This window comes from Scaptodrosophila lebanonensis, unplaced genomic scaffold (genome assembly GCF_003285725.1).
Source record: "Scaptodrosophila lebanonensis strain 11010-0011.00,11010-0021.00 unplaced genomic scaffold, SlebRS2 tig00000096-arrow-pilon, whole genome shotgun sequence".
Taxonomy (NCBI): Eukaryota; Metazoa; Arthropoda; class Insecta; order Diptera; family Drosophilidae; genus Scaptodrosophila; species Scaptodrosophila lebanonensis.
Genome location: NW_022060567.1, coordinates 263957 through 275275, shown reverse-complemented (window position 1 = coordinate 275275; position 11319 = coordinate 263957). Strand labels below are relative to the sequence as shown.

The window sequence follows — 11319 nt, the reverse complement described above, 5'->3', positions numbered from 1 at the left end:
ACCAAAAGGATCAAGCAATTGTTTGCATGTAAATTACTGAAAAATAACACAAATAACGAAGCGCCAGCAACAGGGCAGCATCAACAACAAAACACATTGTACTATTAGCCATTTGTCCATGTCAAGTCAACAGACATTAATTAACTGCTAGGATTTTTCAGCTTTGATTCGTAATTCAAAATATTAAGTCCGTCAAATCCAAGCTTGGTTCGCTTTAAATGAACCGAATCGTCACCTGACGAATGAGTATTCCAAGAAAATAAAAGTCGATCATTTTCTTTATTTAGTTCAGTTGAATTTACACATTGCGTAATGTACATAAATACACCTAATTCTATTTTTACACGGTCTCTTTTTACGCAGTTCTGATTTAACACGGTTTGAGAATTAAACATTTTATAAATGGATACACGACTTTATTCCATTTATCACGATTAATTTTTCATATGATCAATTCCTTCTTTTGTATACGGCTTTTTTCACGCGACCTTTTTAGAAACCAATCTATCGTGTAAAATCAGAATTAGGTGTACATACTTACATACAGGGTGCGAATATTGAATAACTTTGTCATTAGTGAACCGATTGACTTGAGTAGACCAGTGTTGAAAACCTCAGTTCAAGAAATTGTACAGAACCAAATTAAATAAAAATATCTCATACTTGAAAATCGGTTGTTTATTTTCAAAGATATTTAATGTTTACATACCGACATAAAAGATGGCGCACCCTGTACTTATGTAGGAGTGCTGGGATCTAATAGATAACAGGGCTTATAATAACAGGGCTAGATATACACTAGCCCTGCTATACAGTAGGACTGTTATACAGTAGGCCTGTTAAACAGCAACATTTTATGCAGTAGCCCTGTTATTAACAGACTCTCAATGAAGCTACAGTTGGAAAGTAGATAGACAAAGAGAAGGACAATGAAAGAAAACGAAGTAATGTATAACATCAGATCAGTTAGTCGGGCTTGAGTTGTTGAGAATATATAATATATATATAATGTTAATGGCAATGTTCTTTGAAGCAAAGTCCTCGACAACCCATGCCCTACATATATAAAACTTAATATACGTGCCACTTAACTCAATAGGTTTTAAGGATAGAATTGATTGAAAAGTTCTGGGCCTCATTTCCAGTGCCATATCGTGTAAGCTAAGCTTCATTTTCTTGTATCGTCATTTCTAATGAATAACATGGCAATCAACTGATACTAATAGCTTTCAATCGCTACGTCTTTAATGTGCAACCCCCCAACCCCACCCTCTGGACAACAGCCGCCCCCTGAAATATTTGAATGTAACCACAAACAGCACACAAAAGTATTTGCTTAAACTTTTAATCAAAACTTTTGCCATCGATTTGGTTATGCGGCAATCAAATTAATTTGTTTATTAGCCAAATGGCTGTGGCGCCCACAAGCACACACGCACACACACACACACACACACACACACACAGACAGACACAGACACAAACAAAATTGCGACTTACTGGCGGTGAAAATGATTCATAATTTTTATTATTACCGCCGCCATTGCCAGCGCCATTGAAGTTGTTGCTGGCGCTTTGTTTTCATTATTCCAAGCGAAAATTGCTGTTGTTATTGCAGCACAAATGCTGCTTCTGTTCGCACACACACACACACACACACACACACACACACACACACACACACACACAAACACAGACAAAGACACAGAAAAGTTATTATTATTTTAACAATTTCAACTCTTTTGCGCTTCAGCTGCGCACCATTTTCTATTTGCCATCGTCTGTTAGCGACCTTGCATCGAGCGTAATTCAAAAGCAATTTGTCGAAATTAAATTTGATTACATTTATCGCGCCATGAAAGCGCCTGTCTGACCTGCCCCACCCCCCACCCCTCACACTACCCCTCCCCATCCCTCCTCCAGGCCAACTAGCTGGCCCTTTGTGCTGTTGTACTGCAATTGCCGTGCAAAAGTTTGGCGCCACTTTTGTTTGGTTTTCTGTTTCCAGTTTTCAGCTTTCAGTGTTCTGTGCTCAGAGCTGCCCGCCTCCACGATTTTTAATCGTTCGTAATTACGAATTGCGTGAACATTTTGTAACAATAAATGTTCGCTTTAGTCGCAGTTACAAACAATCATTACTTACTCGTACTCGTACTCGTAAACTGCATGAAAATTGCCATCGAATGTGTGCAAAATGCCGAAACTCATTATATTGAAGCATTATATGGATGATGTCACCAGGAATGTAGTATGAAGCAAGAAATACAAGTATGCGACAAATGTGCCCGACCCGTACATTTAAAAATTTCGCCTTGACCCTCTCCCTATTCGTATCGCTATCCCGCTATTGCTATCCTTCTGCCAGAGCCAAATATTTGTGCGACTTGCAATCGCTAAGCTGAACCCTTTTGGGTTGGCTGAACCTCCTCCTGCTCCGCACCACCAATACCACCCTACCCATCCGCACTTGTTGCTCGGCCAGCTTGCTTAGTTAACGTCGTCGCCTGACATTTGAACGACAGCATAATTAAGCGTCCGGATAAACGTCGCCAAATGAAATTAAGTTTAACTTTGACATGGCCACAGCACAGGGTCGGTAAAATTAATGGCTTGGGTTGACTCTTGATACCTTTTAGAACGATGCTCTTTACTTGATGATTAATAATATTGTTTGAGTGAAAGTAAACGGAGCTTTAATTACAAGTATTTTGCTTAGCAGTTGATAATAAAATATATTATATGAGAACTATTCAAAGCCCCAGAGTTAGCTTAGAGCAAGCTATCGTAGGCGATGCGACCACTATCAATATATGGATTGGCCTCATCGCTGGAGAACTCGCGCTTCAAATTCAATCCTTTCTTCATCCACAATCCCTGGGGCCTCTTCGATGCATTGGAGTCGTCAACGCGTGATTGTTTCTTTGGCTCTGCTTTTTATATTTTAGATAGCAATATAGACAATTGTGGTCTTATACGGTTAGCTCACCATTTGAAGCATCCAGGATGGGCTGATCTTCGAGCATCATTTGCTCCAGTGCCTGCTTCACTTCCTTGTCCTTTTGCTTCTCATCCTCATCAGCGTTCACCAGTTTGTTGTGTCCTTGCTTATGATCATCCATATCCTTCTCAGAGGCTGTTGAAATGTGCTTCGAAGGTCCACGATTCAAGAGCATTTTGAAAGCTGCATAGAAACGTAGAGAGTAATAAATTGATCTTTTGTATGGCTCTTCACTTCACTTACGATTGATGGCACGTCCTATGCGTTCCATGTACTCCTCGTCAGGATTCGATTTGTCGTCTTGATAATAAATGTCAGTCATTTGCTTGGCGCTGATCACAGCTGTCCATCGATAGAATGGACAATAAGAGGTCTACAATGGATCTATATAGAGACAACTTGCGATTCCACTTACCCCACATGAAAATCGCCACGATAAGAAAGACGATGAGCAGCCAAGAGCGAGTATGCGATTCAGCCATTGTAACAACTTTGAAGATTTGTAGTAGCTCTTACAGTGTTTTAAATCACAGAGATATGTTTGTTGTGAAATATATCCAAATTTTATGTGATGACAAAAGTCTACTCCTCAAATAAACATTGCAATAACATTTAGAAACCTCAAGCCCAGTAGTACGCAGCCTCCTAAGAAAGCATTTTCTTACACTTCTAAGCCAACATAGAAAAAAAAACGGACCTTTTGGGTTTTTTGTATAATTTTCCCCGCTTTACACTGTCAATTGTTGTTTAACTTGTAGTTTTCCTTATTTTGTTTAATTAAGTAGAAAAGACAAAGCTGCCTGTACTCTTAACATTAAGATGTCTTTTAAATATCTTGTAAATTCATGACGTTTTTAAGAAAAGTGAAAAAATTTAATTTAAATTGAAAAAAAGGGAGCTGCTCACCAACACGCCATGAAAATGCTGCTACAGAATGTATTTAATGCCAACTGTATATAATGCTTCCACTTCTGATCATTGTAAGGAGGTGTCAGGGGGATCCAATAGACAATAAACTAAACACCGGTATTTAATTACAACCACACTATACTTTAAATAACTAGTTTCTTACACTTTACATAACGTCTTCACAAACAGTTTCTCATAGTCTTTCAAACAGTTTCTTACATTCTCATATTATAATCTGTTTTTATACATTTTTTTATTACATCATTTGAATATACATCTTACAGTAGTTGCTTATATACACATATTTACATATACACATCTCTATATACTTGCATATAAAACAGTTTGTCCTGACTGACTGACTGATTGGCAATCAACGCACAGCCCAAACGGTACAGGCTAGAAACTGAAATTTTGACACAAGATCTCTCTCATAGTGAAAGTGAGCACTAAGAAAGGATTTTGGAAAGTTCGAGCTCCAAAGGGGGAAAACGGTCTCCAACGTTTGAATGAAAAATCTACAATTTTCATCAGATTTACTTCAAACTTAATTTGTATACTCTCATTAAGAATACAAGAAAGACTAAGTAAGGCTTTTAAAAAATTCGAGCTCCAAAGGGGGAAAAACGAGCTTTAAAAAATATTAATTACAAGAACAAAAATGTAACGGACCAGTTAGTACAGTTAGTTTTGTCAAGAAGAGAAAATGTTCATTTAAATACTTTAAATGCCTTCCTACTGGTAACTAATAAGGTGAAAACATATGGATAAGTCATGCACACACAATATAAATACAATTTGAAACATTTTTGTGAAACTGGGTCGGCTTTATTCCAAATATTTTCGAAAATACGAATTGCTTTTTACACATTTCTTTTTTGTAGTGTATTTTATTTGTAAATACATTAAATTAGAAAAAAATACATTGATTAACATGAGATTAGAAATTTGTAGCCAATTGTTTAAGCTGCTATTGGGAAATGATCTCTTTCTTGACAACCAATAAACGTTGAGAAGAAGCCATTACATCTGTCTTAAGAAAGTGCAGCTATAATTACAAAGGAACGCCCCAATATTGGCGGCAGTTCTATGAGAATTCCACATGCATATCCATGTGTTAACAGTATAGCTTTATTTTAAGGCGAATAGGAAAAAAATATGAAACCACTGCAGCACATGTTATAATTATAACAGTTAACATACAAACGGAAAGAGCGCATAATTCTCAAATCCAATTCTCAAATCCAGAAACCAAAAACCTAAAAAATCACCAACGGCAACAGATACGAGCCTCAGTAAGACTCGTTCAGACAATAGCCTGTCTGCATTTTAATTGTTGCCACTTTGTTGTCTGTGTATGCGTGTGTGTGTGTTTGTGTTTGTGGCGCCCCAACAGTAGCCGGAGCCACCTTATACTCAAATCCTGATGCTCGGTTATGTTTAACTATTATCACTGCTACGCTCTTTGAACTCAGTGTGCCACAATTTTGCTTTATGTGGCTGTTCCGGTTCCACCGCCTCCCTTCGTGCTGCATTCGCGTCGTGCCAAGCAACAGACAGACAGACAGACGGACAGACGGATAGACAGACAGTCTGTCGGACAAACATATAGACAGACATACTCGTACTCGTATAGACAGACAGCGGCAGCATTGCACAAGTTGCTAAAAGTTAAAGTTTTTGTGGTTGTGGCCATGGCGGTGGCGGTGGTGATGATGGTGGCATCAACAGTGTGGTGGTGGCGCTGATGCACACAAAGAGTTCTCTCCTGCTTCTTTTGCTTAATTTTTGTTGTTGTTGTTGTTGTTGTTGCTGGTATTATTATATAAGCCACCCAAAAGCCGCCCACTAGCATAAACGTTTGCTAACAAGACCAACAATTTTTGATGTGTGCTATGCAAACTAAACGTTGTGCACTGTGCACAAGTCTTTGCGTTCGTGTGTGTGTGTGTGCGTGTGTAGGTGTTGGTGTGCCTGCACTGCAACCTTAAGGCTGCGCATGTGTGTGTGTGTGTGTGTGAATTTTGTGGCTAAAACTTTGAATCCCCAATATTTGAACCGAACAATTTTTGCAACAAATTCAAAAGGCGAAAACAAAATTCAAATAAAATGTTTGAGGTTAGCCAAAAATATTTTCGCCGCACGCAGACATTAACATTTAAATATGCACACACATACTAGTGCATACATACATATATATGTATATACGAGTAGTAGGAGTATGTATGAGTGTTTTGGATGGATGTGTAGTGGAGTTTGGCCCGTTTATTGTTGTTGCTTAGACATGTCAGCCTAAGCAGTAAGAGTAACAAGAGGGGGGTACAACAACAATGGCAATAGCACAACAGTAATAACGACGCCCATTTTGCTTTATTAAAATGTCAAGCCAAAAAGGGCGCAGCAATAAAACGTTGTTGCTGTTGTTGTTGTTGTTGTTGTCGCTTTGGCTTCCATTAAATGCACAAAGCCCCAGCGTAAATAAAACAAAGCAAAATGGCAAAATGGCAAATGGTAGCACAAGCAAACACACACACACACACACGCATACAGACAACGGAGTTAAAAACATCTTAAAAGCTACTTTTAACCACAATTATGTAAATATTAACAAAACGTAGGCCAAGACAAAAGGCAGCGAACAGCAGCCAAGCCAAAAGGGAGAAAGGACAGGCATAGAACAGCAGCGCTACGGAAGCATAGACTGCGAGGCAGACAGAATGACAGACAGACAGGCAGACAGACAGACACGGACGGACGGCAGACAGACGGAAACAACATTCAAAGCCGTTAAGGCACACATGAAACTCTTGCCGCTCGCACTAAATGGTTGTTGTTGCTGTTGTTGTTGTCCTGCCTACCTGCTGCTCCGACACAGACTCTGACTACTCCGCCCTCCGCCCGCCTCTCCACCGGCACTCCGCCCGCCCGCAGAGACACGGTGACAGGTGTTGAGAGTTAACACCATACACATACTTGTACATAAGCCCCAAACCAACCCAACCCAACCCATGCCCATGCCCATGCCCGTGCCCGTGCCATCCCATCCTGTTTAGCCAGCCCGCTTGAGTGGCGTTCATCAGGCACTGCATTATGATTGAAAAGTTGTCACCGCACGTCACGTTTCATGCTAAAGTCAAATGTGCAGATAATAAAAAAGCAATCGTCCAACGCTCTACTCATATGTATGTACATATATATGAAAATATATTTTTATATGCCATACTCCAAGGCACACTGGTTAGAAACTTATTTAAATACTAGCGTCCTGCCCCTGCTTCGCACGGGTATTTTTACACAAATTTTAAAAATTATACGTTTTATCACACACACTTAAAACATACACCCTTCTTTTTGCTATGAGTTACTAAGAAGGAGTGACATTTATTTTGCATATTATTATTTTAATGCTTTTTTGTTCGTTTTTAGATTTTTTTGTTATTTTTTATTAGGTCAGAGGTTCACTGTAAAAGATATTTGATGTTTTATTTTGTGGTAGCAAAATAAATTGATTTTTAGGAGCTACGGCCCGTGATAGGTCAACATACAGTAAAACATTGCTTTCGTATGTCGATCCCTACTAATTCGAAGGCTTAGCCTTATTCGAAGGCTTAGCTTACCGGGAATTGAAGCCATATAAATGATCAAATGGGATCATCGGTATCCTTGGTACCCTCGTTATATGAGCTAGTGGACCAGTTGCCGGGCCGTTGATAATACTTGCTACACTTAAATTGTCCTGCAATTCCTTAATAAGCAGCCTCGTCCCATTGCACATGCTTGGAAGGCTTTAATTTCTCAAAAGCATGATTGCAATTCCGAATTTTACCGTCAATTCGTGTGGTGGCAGTCCAAAAGGGCTTAGTTAATTTAAATGTCTTCAATATTAATCACGGAGTCGATCGATTTGTAATTTTTTATTTGGCTGGGGGCTTTTGAATAATACTGCCCTAATATTTAAAGTGACAATGTTTCGAGGATGAATTTGAACAGCATGTTATTCAGGAGTTTTTTAAGGTAATTTTTTACACCTTTGGTTACATTATTGGCGTTTTAGTAAGGATTCCATTCCTTTTTGCAAATATAATATAGCCCATGTTCACCGTCGATAGTACAAGTATAGCTTCCCAACAGTGAAAGAATCCATTAAATCGGTCTAGTAGATTCGGAGCCTTTTCAATTCAAACAAACAAACAAACATACAAACAATCAAATCTTTCCTGTTTATAATATTAGTATAGATATTAAGCTAGCGTTTCCGGCTGAATTGTAGTGCTTTCTAAGATTTCCGACGTCACATCTCCAAGGCTTCGATTAGGTCCTTGAGTATAGTTAGATACCCACAGTCGTCCACCTTTCTTCGTCTGTACAAAGCATATCCACAGTCCTCTGTTTGTGTTTCTTGGGTCTGATGGGGATGCCCTTTCCCGCATTTGCCGAAGCCGCAACTCACGCTCTTGTTCCGTTTCTATGGCTCTAGAGTCTAGACGTATGTAGATGCTCTTTCGCAAAAATCTCATCATTTCCAACTGCTCTTTCTTCGCTCAGATTTTTTGGATTTTGTGGTTGTTTTACCAATAGATGTTTTTTATGCCACTTTTTTGTATACGATTTTAAAATTTTATTTATTTACGAATGAACCACTGACAAACAGAGTAAAAAGTGACTGTCAAACAAATGCAAATAAGCAGAAATAAGCCAGAAAACGATGGTTGATCGCGTTAACCTATCGCCACGAAACTTCACAGGATTACCCATTGGACTATTTTGAATATTGACACACTATTTTGAATTTGATCAACTATACGGAATATACATACATACTTCCTTTTACTTGTATATATATATATATAGATATAATAATATTAAAAAAATATTCATACAGCTACCAGGCAGAAACCAGGACGTAAATTTCTTGGCTTCAATCAAAAAGGAAACAAATTTAATTTCGGTTCGCAGCCTAGAACTGACTTATTCCTACAATATCTCTCTTATATCTTATATCCCTCTTTTTATTTGTATTTATAGCCATGTTTCCGAAATACACTTGGAAACGTTTTCAGAAACTATATTCAAAAACGCTTCTAGTATAGAACTTTTCAGCACCACATTGTCACTAAATTTCGAATTTATGAGGGATAAGCTGTCATAGGAACTATAAACTTTCTTAGAAGAAACATCCTTGCGGGCTCTGACAATTTTACAGCCAAGCTCTCTTGTAATTGTATTCCTCTTAAAGTTTCTTTTATGCTTATAATCAAATCTTTAAACCTTGTTTCATATTTGAAATAATTATGTTGTTTTACGTGCATTTAAAAACCGTTAATATAGTATTTCACTTTAAAAAAAAAAAGTACAAAACACATATTGCTTTTAAAAATAAGGAAATCAGCGGAATCATTCCGTTTACCCGAATGGTACTAAAGAGAATATCAAAAGCAAATTATTAGCAGCAAACAGCTCTGAATAAAAGACAATTTTATTGTCAAATTCGCTTATTTTGATTCCATTTTTAATCAAGAGCTTACTAGATTACTGCATTTTATTAAGTTTTTAAAAGCGTAGGATTTCTGTGGTTGCCATAATTAAAGGACTAACTAATATATAAGCATATAATATAAAGTGTCTGTTTGGTTGCCAAGATAATTAAAAAAAAAACAATTAATTTTTTCAGTGTGAAATAGCGCCATATAGAGATGGGATCTGTCTATAGAATCAGAACTAATGTGGCAAATTTACAATTGAGTCCATCTTCAACAATTTCGGATCAATAGTTTCGAGCTGCCGTACTCCATCCTTGTCCACCACATAAACCTCGAAATTTTCCAGCTCAACCAACGAACGCTTTTGTATCTCCGATACGCACCTCTTGAGTATATCGTAAGCCTCCGATTCGGTGAGCTTGTTATGCCAATTTTCCGCCAGTATTGTCGAAGTGAAAACACTGCCGTAGCCATGGCCGGCATGCTTGAACCGATATGCAGAGCCAAGGGAGTCAATTATGTGCAAGTCTGGTCCATCCTTTTCGTCATAGCTGTGCAGAATATGTGTTACATATATCGAGAAGTGTGCTAGGCTTGAAGGTATTTTTTTGTTTGTATTTTGTATTACCCGGCAAGCATTGTTGTGACCAAATATCTGTTGTGGGCGCGGGCGTATTCCATAAATGTGTTACGTGTAGAATGTGCCACCGAGCGCGGATTCTTCGAGTAGCCGTTCTTTATCTGATAGAGATTAACATCTCTGGAGACGAGTCTGGTGAGCTGACGACTATCGCCAGCATCTCCCGTCACGGCCATCACCGAGTATTTTGAGAGGGGAAAGAATTTCGATTGATCTGGCGGAGGCAGAGTCTCTATAGAAACCAATGAGCTGCTTTTTTGACTTACTTTTCCGTATGACCATCAAGGTTTTCGCTTGCATGGTATCGCAGGCCATCATGGCGCACTCATATCCCCTAATACCCAACATTGTCTCCATTATGTCAGCAATTTAGTTACTTCGTTTTTGTTTAAAATTGTTTTGATTTAAGTTGAAGGTTCCGACGCCTACCAGTTCGGATAAATACATATAGTACTAAGGGCCTGTGTTGCTGCGCCTCTAAAGAAACAAACTTTCACGCTGATCCCTTGGCTTAGCCAAAAGTTTCAGCTTCGTGTAGATTAGAATAGACCTAACAAGGTAATGGCCCTTGTTGGCCCTTAGATTGAAAATTTTTTAGGCAAAAGGGAGACGTCTTACATTACATTTTTTTCTGCTACACGCTGCTTGCAATGGAAAGCCCCATTATTACAAAATCACGGCCTACGGCTGGAACCACTGCTCTGAGCTCTAAAATGTTTCAATTTTGAAGGGAAAATTTCTAGAAATATATTTTAAACCATTGAAATTCCAATTGAGTTTGTGTACATTCCGGTTTCTCCCACTGTTTCCTCACCTAATCGAACATATTTAGAGACCACTAATAAACTCAACTTACTTCTTTCAAGCAATGCGGGGGCTATGAATTTACGGAAAGATTTTCATAAAAATCAATCCATCATATTAAGGTCCTGTAGTATATAAAGATAGATACATGGTTATAATATCTAAGTAGGTAAGGACAAAAAATTTAATTGCATTGAATATAAATGTATATAAAAAATCAATACCAAATAATAAATATAATTACCTATTGGAGAATTTTAACAAAAGTTAACTTGATTTATGATTTCATCGAATGATGATTAAGGTTTCTTGTTAAAACAATCGAGTTTTCTCCATAAACTATATGCTTTTTAATCGTAAAAACAAGCGGCGAACTTGAAGCCACATTATGCTTTTATATACGCTTTATTATATAGTGGGAACTATCGGTCCAGGATTACTTACTTATTTAGTGTTACAATGAACGATTGTTTCAATATTTTGTTGAA

At 38.0% G+C, this 11319-nt stretch overlaps 2 protein-coding genes across 3 annotated transcripts; both read right to left on the bottom strand.

Moving 5' to 3' along the window:
* Window positions 1-2670: 2670 nt before the first annotated feature.
* Window positions 2671-3546, bottom strand: LOC115627642. Of its 2 annotated transcripts, none has more exons than XM_030523375.1 (4): window positions 3414-3546; window positions 3242-3340; window positions 2987-3181; window positions 2671-2930 (listed from the first exon to the last, which is right to left on the bottom strand). In XM_030523375.1, exons 1-4 carry the CDS (start codon window positions 3478-3480, stop codon window positions 2770-2772), a joined length of 522 nt encoding a protein of 173 aa, XP_030379235.1. In that variant the 5' UTR covers window positions 3481-3546; the 3' UTR covers window positions 2671-2769. The 2 variants fall into 2 exon arrangements, with proteins under 2 accessions (XP_030379235.1, XP_030379236.1); XM_030523376.1 differs by having other exon boundaries at window positions 2671-2927.
* A 5882-nt stretch (window positions 3547-9428) lies between these two features.
* LOC115627635 (probable proteasome subunit beta type-2) lies at window positions 9429-10395 on the bottom strand. The gene is made up of 3 exons (XM_030523370.1): window positions 10294-10395; window positions 10016-10241; window positions 9429-9938 (listed from the first exon to the last, which is right to left on the bottom strand). The coding sequence occupies exons 1-3, from the start codon at window positions 10382-10384 to the stop codon at window positions 9626-9628; spliced, it is 630 nt and encodes a 209-aa protein (XP_030379230.1). The 5' UTR covers window positions 10385-10395; the 3' UTR covers window positions 9429-9625.
* Between the last annotated feature and the right edge of the window lie 924 nt (window positions 10396-11319).

Coding starts and splice junctions, on each gene's coding strand:
- LOC115627642 (XM_030523375.1), bottom strand. CDS start 3,480: ATGGCTGAATCGCATACTCGCTCTTGGCTGCTCATCGTCTTTCTTATC. Junction 3,341..3,413: donor CGTGGCGATTTTCATGTGGG/GTAAGTGGAATC, acceptor ATCGATGGACAG/CTGTGATCAGCGCCAAGCAA. Junction 2,931..2,986: donor CATCCTGGATGCTTCAAATG/GTGAGCTAACCG, acceptor AAATATAAAAAG/CAGAGCCAAAGAAACAATCA.
- LOC115627635 (XM_030523370.1), bottom strand. CDS start 10,384: ATGGAGACAATGTTGGGTATTAGGGGATATGAGTGCGCCATGATGGCC. Junction 10,242..10,293: donor CTTGATGGTCATACGGAAAA/GTAAGTCAAAAA, acceptor TGCCTCCGCCAG/ATCAATCGAAATTCTTTCCC. Junction 9,939..10,015: donor GTCACAACAATGCTTGCCGG/GTAATACAAAAT, acceptor TATTCTGCACAG/CTATGACGAAAAGGATGGAC.